Below are 21,231 nucleotides of genomic sequence, written 5' to 3'. Positions count from 1 at the left end.
TAATCAAACTTTTGAGATGCGAACAATTTACATTAAAAATTTAACACCTTATTAATATATTTAGATAATAACAATTTGAAAATATTAAAATTCGTCTCACCAAAAAGCCCATGGCTTCTTTTTCTTTTTTTCTTTTTTTTTAATCATTGCACTATACATATCAAAATGCATCACCCCAGCTTTTCCAACCGGCCAACAAATCAAATTTCTTGAAAAATAACCAAACCCAAACCGAAACAAGTTACCAACCTTGAAGGACGATGAACACGATATGATTGAAATTTCATTACGTTGTTAATGGCAACAAAATTTGTGTCAATAGTTCATTCAACCAGTACAATACAAGGGTACCCTGCCAACCAGTTCGTGAAGATCGTGAACAATCTTAAATACTGCGTCTGGTCTAGCAAGCCTTAGTGCATTTTGAGACATGGTTATGAGTTCATTTCTTTTCGGACCAAACCATCGAGAAACAATGTTGGCTATCTCCCTTGGACACTTTGAGAATTTCCCACATTCATTTTCAACAACGTAAGGGACATTCCCAGCCTCCTGCAACAGAATATGGATCAAACTAAAATCAAAGTGAACACAATTTGAAACAAGCAACTTGGAATTATCATAAATAGGTGATTATTTCAGAAAAACTAATTTATTACCTGTCCAGCAATGTAACCATTTAGGATTATAGGAAGTCCTCGTATCATAGACTCCGCAATTGTTCCAGGGCCAGCCTGCAGAATATCCAATTTGTCAAATAGGCAACATCGATTGTTTCCAATAAATATGCTCTTTTTCTAGCCATGGAGATTGGAGATAATCGGGGAGGGGAAGTTTATAAGTCTTGATTATTAGACATACCTTAGTTATAATGCAATCGCAAGCACCCATGTACTCCTCCATCTTGGTCACAAAACCCTTAACCTAAAATGCAAACATATTTCGTAGGTAAGTGACTGGCAAAAAGGGCTGCACCCATCACAGGCAACTTCATACATAATCTCTTGAAAGCATGAGTTTTAACAACCCGTTACAACTAATGTCACACCCCACCCTAGCTCTATATAGCAAGAACCTATATTGAGAAATGGAAGCAAACAATCGCAAAATCCAAAGCACATATTTTCGATTAAATGTTTACCTGGACATTGATTTTCCACTCAATGGATTGCAACTTGTTGGCAAGTTTTTTATTTCGGCCACAAATCACAAGAACCTGGCCTATTGCTTCTCCATTAACTTCATCGTATAATGCATCCCCGAGAGCACGAGCCGTTGACTCAATGGGACCCATTCCTTCACCACCACCCATTAGCAAGACAGTAGGAAGGTCCACATCCAATCCAATCTCCTTTCTCAATTCATCCTACGGTATAGAAACATTATTGCATTGGTGTAAGATTATCTATATGATTGTCGATCATATAACAAAAACACCGACCTATATATATATACACCATACAAAGACAGAGATTAGAACCACAAATGCCTGAACAATTGTAATCCATTTGGGGAACAACGAATAACGAATTTTAATGGAAAAAAGATTTAATCGAAATATCATCCATCATGGATTTAATTTCTTATCAGAAGTAGCATAGAATGCGTTTGAAAACAAAATCTCGTTGGAGAAGACCACTTCTGCTAAAAAAAAAGAGGTAAGGTTTGGTAACAATTATGTTCCATGAATCCTTACCACACTGCGGATATGACAGAATACAGATACTTAAAGCTGAAAATTTCGGAAATTAGGATACAATAGATGACATGATTGGTTTATGCATACGCACACAACATGCATAAATAGTTATATAAATACATTAAATATTGCAGAGATTTACAATTTATAATACATATACAGCAATATTAATGGGTCAAAATGCAATCTTCTATATATATATATATACCTATAAAAGTGTGAATATGGGTCAATGTTTTCCAATTGTGAATTGACCAAACTAACTCTCCATAGACGATATGTATAAAAAATTAACATTATAGTTTTTAAATTGTTGACCATGTCAAACCTATAATAGTGTGGATAGAGAGCAATGTTTTTCTATTGTAAATTAGCCAAACTAGCCCTCCATATGTGTAAAACATTAGGCATCATATTGATATTTTTGTAAATATATTTATGTGTTAGAGACATATACGGTAAAACATTAGTTTTTCAATTTTTGATCATGTCAAACCGGTTGATACATAATGAGCAATAATGGTCAAGAAATTTAATAATTAATAAGTGAACTTAATTTCTCAGTTTTTTCCCGTTTTAGCCACAAGAAAACAAGTTTTTAACTTTACTTATAATATCAATGTAAAAAAATTATTATTATTAAAATGATATAAATGTATACAAACGATAAATAAATTGAAGAGTTTGTTTAAAATATTAGACATCACATTGATATTTTTAAAAATATATTTATGTGCTAGGAACATACATGGTAAAACATCATTACCCTTTTAAATAGAATTATGGTTTGTCAATTATTGTCCATGTCAAACCGGATGATACATAAAGAACAATGATGGTTAAGGAATTTAATAATTAATAAGTAACTTTAATTTCTGATTTTTTTTTTCCATTTTAGCCCAAAAAACAAGTTTTCAACTTTATTTATAATATAAATGTAAATGTAAATAATAATAACTTTTAAAATGATATAAATGTATAAAAACTACAAAGAAATTGAAGAGTTTATTGATAAAATCTCAAGTTTTTAGCATTATTTTTAAAAAAATAATAAAGACAAAAAATATATTATCTGAAGTTCACAAAAATTATCAATACAAAAGTCATCATTGATAATTTTTCGGCTTATTTTTCTAAAATAATCAATGACGGCATCTATTATATGCCAAAAAAATAGTATAGTATAATGGTCTATCAAAAAGGAGTAAAAGCAAGATATTCCCACAAATAATTCTTAATATAGCATTACCATCACAAAATTGAAAGTTATGTTGGTATAATAAGAATCACCAGTTGTACAATTAATATATACAAATTAGAATTTAAGTAAGATGGGGAAATAGTCTAAAATTAATTTTCTATATATTTTTTTTAAGTTAAAAATTCTAAATTTCTATCCTAGTGATACCTTTGAATTTGTATAGGGGAGGGGATAATTTTATTTATTTACAATTGTAAAACAATTAAGTTATGACAATTATATCACTTAAATTAATATGATATAATAAATTATAAAATACGAAAAAAATTAGACCATTATAAATATGTCATAATCATAATTCATCTGACACCTCTCAAATATTTTCCCATGATCATGAGTCACAATTTGACCATCCCGATTAATAATTAATAAGAATTGATTATCCATTGTTATTACTATCTCATTATTATTTATCATCTCATAACTCACCATTTTGTCATGTAAAATTTTATTATTTTTAATTAGCAAAAAAGAGGAAAAATTCGAAGAAGTTGAGCAAGTTATGAATCTAATTTATTGATAATCTTATAATAATGATTAATTAAATTGGAAAATATCGTTATAATTAAGTAATTATATTTTATTCTAATTCAAATTTAGTAACTTTTTAATGTCCAATATATATAGAATTCATCAGCAATGTACATAATTTTACTTTTCAAATGATAATAAGAAAAATCTTAAAATATAAATATATAGTGAGAACGAATTCAAATTTTCTGTTAATAGCTTCGAACTTTAAGAAATGTAATTCTGAAAAAATGAGGATAATGATTATGATGATATAAGGCACTGGAGATTATTTTAGAATGGTGATATTTTTTCCTTTTTTTTTTTTAGATAGAATAGTGGTATTTCAATAAATATCACCATATCAAAATAAGATCAATATATAATTGTTAAAAAAAATTATGTATTTGTAACATACATATATGCATCATTCAAGTCAATTAAATTAAAATTTGTAATGTCTATTTATCATTCAACTCAATTAAGTTGCATAAAATAATTGGTTGATTTCAATTATTAATTTAAGGAAATGAATCTCCATTTAGTAAAATTGTAGGAAATGAAGTTTTCTTAGTTCACTACTTTAAGCAAATATATATTGGGCGTAAAAGGGGTGAATGAAGTATTGTTTTAGTTTATTTTCAATTCTTGTGTCAAAATATATATTTTTTTTCTTAAAATACAATTTATGTCCATAGGCTTTCTTTAGCTAATATAATGTTTAATTATTATTTTTATATAACTCATTGACTAACAAAATGAAGATTTTTGAAAGATTCGAATTTACGATATTCACGTGGTTATACTTAAGAATATAACATAAAATGAACAATTGTTGTCATGTTCTTAGTTATTCCAAAAATTATAATTAAGTATTATTAGATTTTCAAGATGTAATTTTTTTAATTTTAGGAGCATATTTATCAATTAATTGATGTAATGAGTTATTAAAATATCGACATCAATACTAAAATGTTTTCTTACACTCTTATATTGTTTAATTAATTAAATTACATTCACACCATTCTATTTACACTCTTACATTGTTGAATCAATTCAAATCCATTCATATCATTCTATTTGTATTGTTATGTTAGTTCAATTTAGTACTTAATCTGATAAATCATTATTTCCAATTCTTATAATTTGTTTTGATCTATATTTTTCCTAACAAAATGTTGTTTGATGGATTGGATCATGTTATGCAAGGAGTACAAAATATTTTAATTATTAATTTAATTTTTTGATATATAGAATATGGATTCACGTGCGTCACACGTGCTTTCATGCTAGTACCTATAAAAGCCTGGATAGAAGACAAAGTTTTCCAATTGTGAATTAGCCAAACTAGCCCTCCATATGTGTAAAACATTATATATTATATTTATATTTTGTAAATATATTTACGTGCTAGGAAAATACATGGTAAAACATCATTGGCCTTTTAAATGAAATTATAGTTTTTCAATTGTTGACCATGTCAAACCGACTGATACATAACAATCAATAATGATTATCAAATTTAATAATTAGTAAGTAACATTAATTTCAGATTTTTTCCCCATTTTAGCTATAAGAAAACAAGTTTTCAATTTTATTTATAATATAAATATAAATGTAAATAATAATAATTATTAAAATGATATAAATGTATACAAATTACAAAGAAATAGAAGAGTTTGTTAATAAAATCTCAAGTTTTTAGTAATATTTTTTAAATAATAATAAATGTATATAATATATTATCTGAAATTCACAAAAATCATCAACTGGTAATTATTTTGCTTATTTTTCTAAAACAAATCAATGAAGATGTCTACTCTATGCCAAAATAAATGCTAGAGTCTAATGATCTATATATAAGATTTTTATGAAATTATTTTTAAAAAATGATTCAAAAAGGAGTAAGAGCAAGATATTTCCACAAATAATTCTTAATCTAACGTTATCATAACTAAATTGGAAGTTATGTTGGTGTAATGAGAATCACCAGTTGTGCAATTCATATATACAAAATAGAATTTAAGTGAAAGAGGAAATAAAGTCTAAAATTAATTTTCTATATATCTTTATTTTATGTTAAAATTCTAAATTTCTATCATTGTGATTCCTTTGAATAATAAGATATAATAAATTATAAAATGCGAAAAAAATTAGACCATCAAAAGATGTCATTATCATTTTTCATCTAGCACCTTTCAAATATTTTCTCATAATCATGAGTCCCAATTGGACAATCATCGTTATTACTATCCATTATTACGTATTAGCTCATACCTCACCATTTCGTCATGTTAAATTTTATTATTTTTAATTAGCAAAAAAGGAAAAAGTTAAAGAAGTTGGGCACGATATGAATTTAATTTATCGATAACATTATAATAATAATTAAATGAATTCGAAATGTCGTTATACTTAAGTAATTATTTTTATTCTGATTCAAATTTACTAATTTGAATGTCCAATGTAAAAAAATGATAATAAGAAAAATCTTAAAATATAATAAATATAAAGCGAGAACGAATTCAAATTTTCTGTTGATAACAAATGTAATTCTGAAAAATGAGGGGATAATGATTATGATTATACATGGCACTAGAGATTGGTTTAGAATGGAGTTATTTTTTTCCTTTTTTAGATAGAATAGTAGTATTTCAATAAATATCACAGCGTAAAAATAAAATGAATCGATATAATTGTCAGAAAAATTTAGGTATTTGTAACATTTATTTAACGTTTAACTCAATTAACTTGCATAAAATAATCGATTGATTTCAATAATCAATTTAATGAGATAAATCCCCGTTTAGTAAAATTGTAGGAAATAATTTTTTTTTAGTTCACTACTTTAAGCAAATATATCTTAGACATAAAAGGAGTTAATGAAGTATTATTTTAGTTTATTTTAAATTCTTATGTCTAAAATATATTATTTTTTCCCTCAAAATACAATTTATGTTAATAGACTTTCTTTGGCCAATATAATGTTTTATTTTTTATATATATAATTCATTGACTAACAAAATGAAGATTTTGAAAGATTTTGAATTTACAATATTCACGTGGTTATAATTTAGAATATAACATGTAATGAACAATTGTTGTCACATGTTCTTAGTTATTCCAAAAATTATAATTAAGTACTATTTTAGATCTTCAAGGTGTAATGTTTTTTTAATTTGAGAAGCATATGTATCAATTAATTGATGTAATAGGTAGAAAAATATCAACATCATATATCAAATTGTTTTCTTACACCCTTATTTTACTTAATTAATTAAAATACATTTATATCATTCTATTTATACTCTTAGGGGGCGTTTGGTTTGGATGATTGGGTGGTTTATGATTTCTAAACCCACCTAATCAAGCGTTTGGTACGATTTTTATTTAACCAACTCAATCCTTCCTATAAATGATTAGGTTGTATTAGATGGGATAAAATAATCACTCATCACCCCTAGGATTATTTATCAAACTCTTAATCCATCCTATTTTTCCAATTTTACACTTCTCCTATATCCAAACTCACCACCACTTCCCGCCACGACCGCCGCCGCCGGCGCGGCATACCGCAGCTGGCGCTGGCCGACCATTTCCGGCCGGCTGACCACTTCCGGCCTGTCGGCCGGCCGCCGACCGACCGACCGCCCGCCACCTCCGCCGTCGGCGCCGTCGAAGGGGAAGGACAATTTTGTCATTTCATCAAAAAATTCAAAATTATCCCATACTTAAAAATCATAACGAACATAATACTATTTTACATCATATATTATATTTCTATCACAATCATTTTTTTTATCATTTACATACTAATCATTAGTTTATTTTATCCAACCTACCAAACGCAGCCTTATATTTCTTAATAAATTTAAATTCATTCATACCATTGTATTTGTATTGGTCTGTTAGTTCAATTTAGTACTTAATATGATAAATCATCATGTCCAATTTTTATCATTTGTTTGGATCTATCTTTTTCCGAACAAAAAATTATTTGATGGATTGGATCACGTTATACAAGAAGTAAAAAGTATTTTTATTATTAATTTAATTTTTAGTTATATAAAATATGGATTCACGTGCGAATGCACGTGCTTTCATGCTAGTATTGAAAAATATATCAACAGGCAATTCTAATAGATAGTTTTGGATGCATCAAAACAAAATCCTTAACTGTGTTGTATAGGTATGCACTTTATCTGTCGACAGATACTTTTATTTAAGCCTATAGAAGCATTCATTGTATGTCCATCAAATGTCCAATAAAAAGTAACTGTATCCAGAAATTAGTATCTGAGACGACATGGGTCTGTGGCCATTTTAGGAGTATTTGGATATAATAGTTGGCAGTGTTTTTGTGGGTTTGAAAATATGTTTCAGAAAATGAATGTATTGAAAAATGCGATTTATATGGTTGGTTATATTTTTCTAAAGGAGACATGTTTTTCCAGTAGGTGTCATCATCAAAATTTGTTCATTATATATGTCACATCCAATATATCTAGTTATTTTAATGGTATAAGAAGTTTTTAATGGTATAAGAAGTATTATTTTTAAAATATAATATAATGATAGAGTATTTATGAGGAATAATGAAAAGTTGAATTTAATGTAATGATTGTGCTGAGAGATATAAAAGTATTTTGGAAGATTGTTTTAGAGCATGTGAATGTTTGTTTTATGCTTTGTAGTATATAAATGGTTTTAAAAAATATATAAAAGCCAAAGGTTAGAAAATCTGGCTATTGGGCTTCTGCATCAACTTTGATTTTAAAAGCTAAAAGAGCTTTCTCCAACAATTCTCTCAGAACACAAAAATACTTCTGCTTTTGGTAGAAGCCACTGAATAAACCAAGCTTTATGAACTCCTTTTTTAAGCCAAGTATCTGTGTATCCAAACTAGCCCCTAATCTTACTTTCAGCTGTCCAATTATCTTCTAACTTGCCAATAACTGATTAAGTAATTAACATATTTCCAAATATTAGTTTTGACTTTAAGATCATGCTCAAATTAACCTTTTAATTTTTCCTCGACAATTTCACTGGAAAAGGGAAAAATTGGAAAATTTACTAACCAGAAAAAAGGCAAAAGAAAAATGTACCTACCTTTGGGCGAACAGGCTTCACAAATGAGGGCCGCACAGGAAGGCCATAAACCTTAATTTGAGAAGGCTGAAGACCAGCTCTCTGTGCTCGTTTTGATACCTCTTCCGACGGGCAATAGCATCTTGTCACAAGCTTGTGAAACCTACAATGTGGTAATAGAACAAATCAAATCCATACATCCCGCATGATATAACATAAAAAATGGCTGCTACACATACCATGTCGGATGACAAGTGCTCAAATCCGTGATCACGGTGGCAAAAACAATCTTCTTTAAGAGGCCCTTCGTCCTCAAAATACGAAGGGGTACATGCTGCATTAAAGGATGGACGCTGATAATAATATCTGGTTTGTATTTCATCAGTCCTTTGGCAACCTCTCTAGCAACAGTTTTTAAAAGAAGATTAAAATAATCAAGGAACAAGAAAGAATATTATGATGTAGTAGCCTAAGGATCAACAAGAAGTAGCAAAAAAATTGGCATGGATACCACCAAATATTACTAAAACTGCAAATTAAGATCATTGATGGGAGAGGAGATAAAATAATTTCACATGGCATATAAACAAGAAACCGATCACCAAAGTTCAACAACACATGTCGATCACAAAGGCATCGAAAGCTGAAGCCAATATTTTCGTAATATCACTTAAATAAGTTTCAACATCAAAAGTTCCATGACTCCGCGACAGCGGAAATAGTTAGGAAATTCAAATTATTCCAGTACTCAAAAGGAAAAAACACATATACTTATCACCTCAGGAAAAACAAATAGAATATCAATTCACAAATGGGAAAAAATGCACAACTCAAATTACATTAAATCAACAATGATTGGCGTTATCACATGCTACACAACCATTGTGATGAAATTTCAATCAGCCTGGGATAACCTATAAGCCCAACACAATTATAACGATGAAAAGTTGTATGCTTTGTTTGTGGTGCAATAAAACAACCATACTATTTATATCATAGTCAATAAAACAGAAAAGTAGCCTCACCGGGCTATAAAAGTTCCAGTTGCAGCGAAATTGGACTGATGAATAAGACGAGGAGCAGTAAAATAATATGTCAATCTCCACAATGAACCATGTTTCACGAGAAAGTTGTAAGTCTTTGGCAACTGATTAAAAGGCCATGGTGTGTGATCTGTCCACAAATCAGTGATAAATACCTGCACGAGGAACAATAATAAATAACAAGCATACAAGATTCACAACTCACAGCTATGACATTGAGCCAGAGCAAGAAAAAATCCATCAATACTAAACCAACAAGGTGGTCGAGCTTGGAAAGGTCCTTAACATTAACTACCCCATCCTCTAGGTCTGAAACCTAGCAACAACCAAAACATGCCAACTGACCACGTGTTTTCACATTAAATCACCACAAATTAATCAACTATGCAAGGACTAAATCAAGATTTTTGAATCGGGGAAGCCACTGATGTTTTTCCTGTTTAATACCTGAATAAACCTAGATAAAAAGACACGGGGAATAAAACATGCTTAATGTTTCTTAGAGATTTAAACATAAATTATTGATATTTTCTGGTAGGGGTTACTACTAGCACTTTTGCTTTTACTCTATAAATAATCTAATGTAATCTCCTTCATCGTATGAGAAATGATATAGAAAAATTGCTCCAAAATCTCCCCAATGTCTCAAATTTTCTCCAAAATCTCCCTAATGTCTCATTTCAATTGCCTGTTCTTTTATGGCGTCGTCCCAAACTCGAATTGGGAATTTTCAGATGTAGGCACAGGCGGACCGGCCATTATTGTTTCATTCTTGCAATCAAACAGAATTATCTGTTCAATCAAGTCAAACACTAACCTGATACTCATCTCCAAATTCTTCGCTAAAAGCAGCCCTTATAGCCTCCGCGGAAGCTCGATGACCGCCACCAGTATCACTCATCAAAATCAAAACCTTTTTCGGAGAATTAGACACAACATTACTGAACCACCCTTCTTCAGACTCCTCCAAAACCCCATTCCCATCATTCTTGAACCCATTGCTTTCCCCGGAATCAAGCCCAACAGAAGCAAAACCAAGTGGGATTCGTTCACAGTGGAATCTAATGACTCTATTGAAGTCATTCAATGCTCTCCTGATTCCGAAACTAGCACCTCTAGAACTTAAACTTAATGAAGCCACAGCCTTAGGCTTCTGCTTGGAATCAAAGAACAAGTAGCTCGACAAAAATAAGGGGTTCTCATTAGGATTCAACCTGGAATGGTTGAATACAAACGAACCCAATTGAGATACAAAACTAAACGGATTTGTGGATTCTTGTGTAACAGTAGAAGACTGCATCCTCAAAGTTTTCTCTCAGTTATTTTCTTCTTCTTCTTCCTTTCTATTTTTATCTGAAATATTGAAGATATTGACAAATGGGTTCGCTTGAAAACACAAGAAAAATTGGCTCTTGAAGTGAAATTTGTCTGTGTTCAATTCTGTGTTTCTGGCTGGAGAGAGACCATGTAAGGGACAAGTATGGGGAGGGGAACATGGAGGGGATTTGGAGGGGAATCGGTAACCACGAGAAAAGGATTTAGTGAGGGGCCTAAATGCAATAAAAAAAATTTAAATAATTAAATTGATAACCCATCCTTGAATATCTATGTGAAATATATATAGATTGTGAAATTAAAAGTGAGAAATATTTAATATGTAATGGATTTATAATTTTAATATTCTTCTAACAATTTTTTTATAATGAGAAGTTTTTGAGTTGTACTACAAGAAGAATTATAAATTATGAGTTGTAATAACGTAGATTATCGTTTTCTCGCACCCAAGACGCAATGGAAATTTAAAATTTTTGTTTTAACGTTCAAAATATTTTTTTAGTGTCGGATGCTTTAAACCATTCATAATGCATTTAGATTTGATTTATCTTTGCATTTAAGAACGCTGACTCCACTAATCCTGGTGTTTAGGCAGTAATAACTATTCTTGTAAATCTCTATTAACTTTCTTCAGTCTCTTAATCAGGTCCACAATCAGAAACTTTATTCATCGTATAGATCGCACTAGAGATTTAAACAAAATTTATGTCGAAATTGAATAGCCAAAATTTCAGAAATCCAGCGGTGGTGTTGCGGCATCGGGGCGGCAGAACGGCGGGTGTTGTGGAGGAAGGTGGTCAGTTGATGGTGAGGGGGAGAGAGAGAAATTTTGTGGACAAAATTTGTGTGTAAAAATTATATGTGTAATTCAACTATTAAATAATATTAAAAGTATCTTCCTGATTTAATTAGGATTCTCAATTTTTCAGGATACTTTTTTCACAATTCAAAGACTCTCGGGTATATGTTTTCTACTCTTGAAAACATCAAATATAATTGAATTATTATCAACTTTTGATAATACAACATATATACATATACACACACATATATATGTGTGTGTATATATATATTTATGTGTTTTAAATTTAATAACTTTTATTTAATTACTCAATTAATTAATTAATTTATTCTACACTCTTCTAAAATATTTCATGAGAATTTTTCACTTACTAGTCACTACTAATAATTCATTATTAGTATATTTTAAATTTACTAAATAAATAATTACGAACTCATTATAAATACGATCGACGATCAGACAACGCTGATATGTCCATGGTACAAATCTGGTTCATATAATGTAAAATGAAAATTCTGAAACTTTTGTAAATGAAAAGTCATGGATGAAGTGCAATATGCGTGCATATATGTAAATAAAAATTACGAATTCAGATTATAGCAAATGAAAATTAAAAGTAAAAGATGAATAATGAAGTATAATCTTTACCAACATTTGCGATTTCGAAACTCTCCCGACCGAGTAGGAAAAGGTTCGTGAATTTAAGAGAAGGTCTTTGCGCTTTGTGCTCTTGGATGAAGTTCTATATAACTAGACCACTTCTGAAGTGTTTGAGGAATGAAGAAGTTGGCTATGTTTTACTAGATATCAGTGAAAGTTTTGTGGCAATCACCTTGGAAGTAGAGTTTTCGATCAGAAGGCCTTGCCGGCCTGATTTTTTTGGCCCACTCTGAAGAAGGATACAATGATCATATTAAGCATATAGAGTTTCCAAAGGCACACTAATCTATAGTGGAAATCAATCGAACTCATGAGGACAGTCATTTCGCTTTTTCCCTTTGATCGGCGAGTCTTGGACATTGTATGTCCATTTCCTATAGCATAGGGCCAAAATATATTCATACTTCTAGCAATTGATTATTTATCTAAGTGGGTGGAGATCGAGCCATTATCTCAAATCACAGAAAATGAAGTATTGATTTTCATTTGGAAGAATATTGTTTGCATGTTCGGGACTCATCTATGAAAATGGAAATTATGTGGGTATAAGGTATAGATCTGGTGCAAATAAATTAAAATAAAGCATATATTCACCTATGTGGCCTACCCACAAAATAATGGGAAGGTATAGGTTAATAATAGATAGATTGTGCAGACATTGAAGGTCTAACTAAATAAAAGTTGGTAGATGAGCTCCCGAGCGTCTTATGGTTGTATCGCACCACCGAGAGGATAGGGACGAGAGATACCTCGTATAGCATGGTGTACGGTACAAAATTTGTTCTCCCTGCAGAGATTGGGCAAGACAGTGTCAGGATAATAAAGTAAGGCTTAGACATTGATTCTCTACGAGCTATGGATTTGTACATAGTAGAAGAAAGGAGAAGCCGAGCAACCATTCAGCTTGCTGGCTATAAAAAACGAATGGCTCAGACTTACTATAAAAATGTTTTCCCTTGATAGAAGTGGGATACTTGGCGATGAGGAAAATTAAATGGCACAAAGAGAGAGGAGAGTTGAACCAAAAATATGAGAGACCATTCGAAATCGTGAAGAAAGCAGACATAGCAGCTTACTACTTGGAGGATGCTAAGACAAGAATAACTAAGCGCCTTTGGAATGGCTTGTCATCTCAAAAAGTACTGTCCATGAGAAATCTCGCCTATTATTAATGTCAACTTTATTATTCTACTCGGTCTTTGTCTTGTTAATCTTGTTGTTTTCCTCAATCTATGTTTTATTGTCAGTCTTATTATTTTGCTCGGTTAATAACACTTTTTATTATTTTTTTCGGTCTTTTGTCCTCTCTTGTTTATTTTTCCAATATTTTCAATAAAAGTATGATTCTCTCATAAATAAACGATTTGGGTGGTGGTGTGCTGTCGTTGAGCCACCAAACTTAAATTCTTATTCTTTAAGTAAAATTAGTGTAATTGTGAGCAGGGTCGAATCCACATGGAACGAAGGATGATTTCTTTCGAGTAAAATGTAAATACGGGGGGATTTTGGATAAAAACAAAATAAAATATTAAAATTAAAATTAGAAAGCAATAAAAATTAATAAATCTAAACGGAAATTAAATTACCAAACTCTGATTCAAGAGAATTTTCACTATTCAATTGTGTCACTGTTCATCAGCTAACATATTATTTATTCATGCAGCGTTCCATATTAATTAAAAATAGCATTTTCGTTTTGTGAAAACAGTTAATCTTAAAATCTAACAACCGAGATAACTGTAATTGATAGATCGAGTTTCGTTGATTTATTTAGATTGAATATGCTATGATAGCACAACATACCTAATATATTGCTACTCATGTACAAATCGTTCATGACAATTACAGATCACTGAATTCATGGATAGCAATAGAAAATTATATATCAAATTAAGTTGTCAGATTAACCGAGATATAACTTTCATAAAATTAAATATAAATCAACAAATACTTGAACAAAACACAAATATTAAATTGAAGCACAAAAATCCTCACAGTGATAAATTGAAATAGTAAAAATATCTCCTGAATCAGAACTAAAACTTAGCCTAGATTTGTGGAGAGAATATACGAAATTCCTTCGCTTTCTTCTTGTTCTTCACGTTGAAAAGGAGAGCTTCCTTTCTTCCTCTTGTTTCTTCTACTGTGCGTGAGGTAGGTTGTTGGAGAGTTCTTTTTTTTTTTTTTCTCCTTTCACGTGAGTTAGGTAGGTTATCAAAAAAAAAGAAAAAAAGAAAAAAAATGGGCCCAAAACAGAAAAGACAAATAATCTAAAATAAAACCTAATCACTAAAAAATAAAAAGATAGTAGAAAATATCTGCTAAAAATATAGAGTTTTTTTATGGAAAAAAAACTCTATCTTGTATTTCTTCCTTGATATAAAAATTCCTTATCTCACTATGCAGCCGAAAAGTAATCACAAGGCGTGATCACGTCTTGTCCAAAAACCATTTCTGAATTTTTCTGCTTCAAGTCTTCCACTAAGATCATATCGACAACTTTAATTGTGATATAAAATCACCCTTTTTAGCCCAAATTTATCGCAAGAGCAGAAAACTTCATCCTACAATAAAATCACACAAAAAATGTGTCAATTAAGCACGTTGAAAGTGGTAACAATGAGATATATGACAACAAAAAATGCAAACTATTACAAGTCTATCAAATCTCCCACACCTAAAGCATGCTTGTCCTCAAGCATAAAAGAGTTTAATTCATTATCTCGCTTGTTTATCCTCCTTCTGCTTCCTTTGCTTGTTTGTAGAATTTTTCATGCATCAAAACATTTTGATTATTGAGAATCTGACATACCAACATCATGAACAATCGTTTCCATCAGAATGTATATAAATTAAAATGCATAGGGTCCAAACACTCGTCACAAGATTCGCTCATTTCACTCGTAAGTGTATAGGTATGTATCAAGGAGCTCTCATGTCAAAACACTGAAAATTTTTACTATAAGCTTGCAAATATATCACATCCTCCACCAAATGAATGAATTAAAATGCACAAACAAGAGCTGTATATGGGTTGTACCATGGCTAGAGGTCCGGTAGGAAAGAAGGCACAATAGGGTTACAGAATTGAAGAAATCGTACGCACTTTTCACAAAAACAATTGCATCCAACTAACAATAACATCTTCAATCTCATTATAACATCCAAGAGCATTTTCTTCTTCTTCGTTGCTCTTATTTTCCTTCTCATTCCGCCTTTTCATTTTCTCTTCTTTTTTGTTTTCATTTTTTTCCTTCTTTTATTATTTTTTTCTTTTGCATAAAAAGTTTTTGAGACGACGACTTCGAGCATTAATCACTCGATCACAATAATTTGCACATTCTTGGCTCAAAGAGATGCTAAATGCAAAAAAGTTTGTATGATTCTCCAATTCAAGATTCAAATAGAGGAATAATCAACAAAAGAGATTTATAATGGCTTGTAATGTGGTTATTTTCCAACGAATAGGCTCAGGCTCGAACTTGGCTCACTAGGGTTAAATGAATCAGGGTGGGCTCAAAAGAACGGCACTGATGATGCGAAAGAAAACGGTTTGAACCTAATGCCCTTTACTTTTGTTTGTGCACCTAATCCATCACAAAGTATTAACAAAGACATGTATAACAATGCAAGTTCTAGAAAAATTAACAATGCATGACCAACACACAATAAAATAAAATGGAGCATGATATAGTGTTTGCTCATAGGTTCAAAGCTCACCAAAGAAAACGGTATGTGTGCTAGACCCCATACACTTATCATTGCAACACATCATCCAGAGCAATTACCCATAAATGTAGCAGTAAGAATACAAAATCAGTTGCATACAAAGAAAACATTAGGTTTTTTTTCATAGACTCGCATCAGAAGCATTCAAGATTCAAATGATAGAGATAACGAATAAACACTAGATGCTTTATGGATCAAACAACTTTCTTCTGTCGTACTCTCTCTTTTTTTTTTCTACCTTTTTTTTTTTACTTTTCATAATTTTTTTTCCGAATAAACATGCAAAAAAATTGGAAAAAATAGAAATAGAAACTAGAAATAAAGCTATATACCCCTCCCACACCTATATGTGGCAATGTTCTTAATGACACAAAAATCAGATGCACAACTCAGACAGTAAAAACGCAAGGGAAGTTAGAGAACTCCCCTGAAATTTTTTGGGCATCGTAGAGCAAAGCTTCCTATTGTTGTGGCAGGGAAAATTGTGGATCGATGATGGAGCTCCTGAGAGAAGATGTGAAAGGGGTGAGAACAAATATGGTTAAATAAAATAAACGTAAATGATGTTTTTTTTTTTCAAAATCTGAAGATGTTTTCTCACGCCTTGTTAGAAAACATCTATTGTGTTTAGGGCAATTTTTTTTTTTTGGGTGCAGACGTGATATTCTTATAAGGCGTGATCACACCTTGTTAGAAGACATCTTCTGCACAAAGGTAACAAAAATTGTACTATTTGAAAAAAATAAAATTAAAAGAAATTAAAAATAATAAGAACAAAAAATTTGGGTTGCCTCCCAAAAGCGCTTGATTTTTAGTCGTCGGCTTGACCCTCAAATGCACTCATTCAAAGGCGGCTGATGCCCAAAGTACGTGTCATATGACACCATATATGGGTCTTGGTTCCATGTGCCCTCAAGTTTGGCTTGATGTATGCAATGTAAACTCGTGTCCTCAACAAAACGTGACTTTAAATAATAGGCATGAGATGAGAGTATCATCGTTGGCTCTTGAAGAACAAAATCTGTTGAAATCGGCAATGGAGAAAGACAAATATCTCCTAGATGTAAGACAAAGATCTCCTAGATGTATGTATGATAATATTATCGACGAGCTCAAATCGATAGTCTCAGGAGCTTGTTCATCTCTCAACTTCATTGGTGCCTCATATTCGTTTGATATTTCTTCCAAAACTTCTTCAGACTGAATTTCAAAAGTTTCCTCATTCAATGCCACACGCTTGTTTACCACATCATTCAATTGACTTATGATTATTTCAAGACTATATCCCTCATCTTCTTGATGATCGAAAGGTTGGTCTGTAAAATCAGATTGGCTAGTTTCTGGAGTGTATTGGTGGCTCCAACTCTGCAGCGAAGGATCCCAATACTGATGGTAGTCAAAGGCGGCCATATCATTTAGCAAATATATCACACCATTAAAATGTCGACCAAGTAGTGGACTATCAGTCGTCAGTGTCCTATTAAATAGCCATCTTCGTGTAACTGCATCCTAACCTTTAAGGAAAAGTCGAAGAAGAACATTGTTAGAAAAATTATGATTCTTGAATGTTGTTGCTAAATAATTGAATCTTTCTCATGCTGCGTAGAATGACTCTTCGGTTTGTTGGGCAAAACTTGTGAATACTAGTCGATGAAATATCTCGAAGTATTTCACAACAAAAAATTCTCAAATTCTTCTTTTTTTGATGAATCACATGTATAAGAAGAATGAGACATAAAAAATAATAATAACAAAACTCGAAAAAAAACTAACCTTGCACCGTTCCCCGACAACGGCGCCAAAATTTGGTGTGCTGTCGTTGAGCTACCAAACTTAAATTCATACTCTCTAAATAAAATTAGTGTAATGGTGAGCAGGGTCAAATCCACAGGGAACATATGATGATTTCTTCCTAGTAAAATGTAAATACGGTGGGATTTTGGATAAAAACTAAATAAAATATTAAAACTAAAATTAGAAAGCAATAAAAATTAATAAATCTAAACGAAAATTAAATTACCAAACTCTGATTCAAGAGAATTTTCACTATTCAATTGTGTCACTGCTCATCGGCTAACATATTATTTATTCATGCAGTTACAAATAATTAACCTTAGAATTATAGGGACAGCCGCTAAAATCTTTGTGTTTTCCTAATTTAATTGATCAAACCCAGCATCCAGTCAAAATTTATCAATAATTAACTGGGCACGATAGCGTTCCATATTAATTAAAAATAGCATTTTCGTTTTGTAAAAACAGTTAATCCTAAAATCTAACAATCGAGATAGCTGCAATTGATAGATTGAGTTTCGTTAATTTATTTAGATTAAATATGCTATGATAGCATAACACACCTAATATAACGCTACTCATGTACCAATCGTTCATGACAATTATGGATCACTGAATTCATGGATAGCAATAGAAAATTATATATAAAATTAATTTGTCAGATTAACGGAAATATAACTTTCATAAAATTAAATATAAATCAACAAATACTTGAACAAAACACAAATATTAAATTGAAGCACAAAAATCCTCACAGTGATAAATTGAAATAGTAAAAATATTTCCGGAATCAGAACTAAAACTTTGCCTAGATTTGTGGAGAGAATATACGAATTCCTTCGCTTTCTTCTTGTTCTTCACGTTAAAAAGGAGAGTTTCCTTTCCTCCTCTTGTTTCTTCTACTGTGCGTGAGGTAGGTTGTTGGAGAGTTCCTTTTTTTTCTCCTTTCACGTGAGTTAGGTAGGTTATCAAAAGAAAAAAAGGAAAATAAATGGGCCCAAAACATAAAAGACAAATAATCTAAAATAAAACATAATCACTAAAAAATAAAAAGATACTAGAAAATATCTGCTAAAAATATAAAGTTTTTTATGGAAAAAAGCTCTATCTTGTATTTCTTTCTTGATATAAAAATTCCTTATCTCACTAGGCAGCCAAAAAGTAATCACAAGGCGTGATCACGTCTTGTCCAAAAACCACTTCTGAATTTTTCTGCTTCAAGTCTTCCACTAAGATCATAGCGACAACTTTAATTGTGATATAAAATCACCCTTTTTAGCCCAAATTTATCGCAAGAGCATAAAAATTCATCCTACAATAAAATCACACAAAAATGTGTCAATTAAGCATGTTGAAAGTGATAACAATGAGAGATATGACAACAAAAAATGCAAACTATTACGAGTCTATCAGGTGGTTGTCCAGCTCAATATGTAAGCCCAAAATGTGTAGGCCATGTCACAAAAGTAAATACATGAGTCATACCAGTTCGGTACATCATATGACCAACTTAGCTTAGCAAATATATAAGCCCGACCAGCTAGGCACATTATAAGCCCGACTTAGCTTGTCAAATACATAAGCCCAGCTAGCTCGACACATCATAATCCCAACTTAGTTTGAAAAAAAAAAAGCTCGATCAACTCAAAAATCAGTGAACTTATCGACTTGACACTTGATAAAAATCTAGCATGTCTTTTTCCTATAAGTTACTGCTCGGGTGCATACCCTGCTTAGGCAGCAAGTTTATTACTTAGTAAAATCTTACTGTTCTGCTCGGGTGTATACCATACTCGGGCAAAAGATTTTTTACTTTGTAAAATTTTTATATTTTACTTATGTTCAGTTACTGCTCCATGGTATATCTTACACAGATATATTACTTAGTGAAATTCTTAGTTTTTACTTGGGTATATATGTTACTCATGCAAAAATTTTATTACTTGGGCATTTTTCTTACATTTGATTATGGCTCGGGCGCATACCCCGCTTGAACAAAAGATTTATCACATATAAAATTCTTACATTTTACTTATATCTCATCACTGATCGTGTAAAATTTAGGAAGTAGAGAAGTGGGCTAGGTAGTCTTCAGCTCTTGCTCGGCCTCCCAACACTAAGGCAGCTGACTCTCTTCGTGCATATCCTCCATAGCCTTCTCTGAATCTAAGAAAGATGCATGATGTTCTTGCACAGAATAGCCATTAGCTCAGAATTGAGCTAGGCATCCTTGAAAACTTTGCTAGAAAAAGAAGATAACCTTGTCCGAGCACAGAGCCTCGAATTCCTTGGACTTGATAAAGTCCTCTTTCTTCTGAACCTAGGGGGCCTCGACCTCTTGCTTTTGGCCGAGCAATTTCTCCTTAAGACGGCGAGTTTCCACCAACAGCTGAGCCTCCCTCTCCTTGACAACACAGAGACGCTCCCAAATAGCATCCACATCATAGATCAAAGACTTCTATTCCTCAAAGTTTTGATCCTTCATATCTTGCTTCACAAGCTCCCCGCGCCACGTACATATGTAATCGATGTCCTTTAGATGGGAATGAGAAGTTGTGCGGACATTGCTCGAGCAAAAAGAGCCATCTCCAGCCCAAAACATGCCTTGCAAAGGTAATACTGAAAGGATCGGTTAAGAAGTGAAAAGTGTTTAGAAAGGAGGGTTGAATAAACACTCACAGATTATGTTCATTTTTCGTAAGTTGAATTCAGTTTAATGACAAACTGATACTCGGTATTTCGTCAGTCGATGACAATCAGTTTAACTGAGAAAACAGTTGTGGAAGTAAACTGAATGAAAGATAGAATAACTAAAGTAAAAGGTAACTGAAATGAAAAGTACGCGATTGTTTCTGGATGTTCGGAGAATGGAATAACTCCTACGTCACCCCTTCTATCACGAAGATATGATTTCTACTAAAAGACTTTGATTGAATATAATGTTTGTACTGACCCACTTCAGTTTGGTCTTATCAGTGCCAAAACTGAAACTCTTAGTTACAACAGGCTATTTCAGTTCGTGACTGATCTTAGCACAACTTAACAATATAGCAGAGATTACAGTGTGCTAACGAGCTCAAAGAAGGTAGCCTTGAATGCTAAAGATAGAACTTAGTAAAAGTGAGCTTTTGATTTCAGCAGAGTAACAACTTGAGTAAAATAGTTGTTCTTGTATATATTCTTCAGCTGCTCTCTTCGCCTATTTATAGGCTTCTCTTCCAACGGTAACTTGATATAATATTTGAATTTTATATCCGTTGATTGCCACGTCGATATTCTCCTGACAATCGTACACTGTAGACTCTGAAAT

General features: G+C 31.7%; 1 protein-coding gene across 1 annotated transcript; it reads right to left on the bottom strand.

Moving 5' to 3' along the window:
- Positions 1–261: 261 nt before the first annotated feature.
- LOC140983203 (probable monogalactosyldiacylglycerol synthase, chloroplastic) lies at positions 262–11,114 on the bottom strand. Its single transcript, XM_073450143.1, has 8 exons — positions 10,419–11,114; positions 9,584–9,756; positions 8,798–8,959; positions 8,580–8,721; positions 1,142–1,366; positions 862–924; positions 660–734; positions 262–552 (listed from the first exon to the last, which is right to left on the bottom strand). The coding sequence occupies exons 1-8, from the start codon at positions 10,899–10,901 to the stop codon at positions 328–330; spliced, it is 1,548 nt and encodes a 515-aa protein (XP_073306244.1). The 5' UTR covers positions 10,902–11,114; the 3' UTR covers positions 262–327.
- Positions 11,115–21,231: the final 10,117 nt, after the last annotated feature.

This window comes from Primulina huaijiensis, chromosome 8 (genome assembly GCF_012295235.1).
Source record: "Primulina huaijiensis isolate GDHJ02 chromosome 8, ASM1229523v2, whole genome shotgun sequence".
Taxonomy (NCBI): domain Eukaryota; kingdom Viridiplantae; phylum Streptophyta; class Magnoliopsida; order Lamiales; family Gesneriaceae; genus Primulina; species Primulina huaijiensis.
The sequence above is the reverse complement of the archived record's forward strand: the minus strand, read 5'-3'. Positions and strand labels throughout refer to the sequence as shown.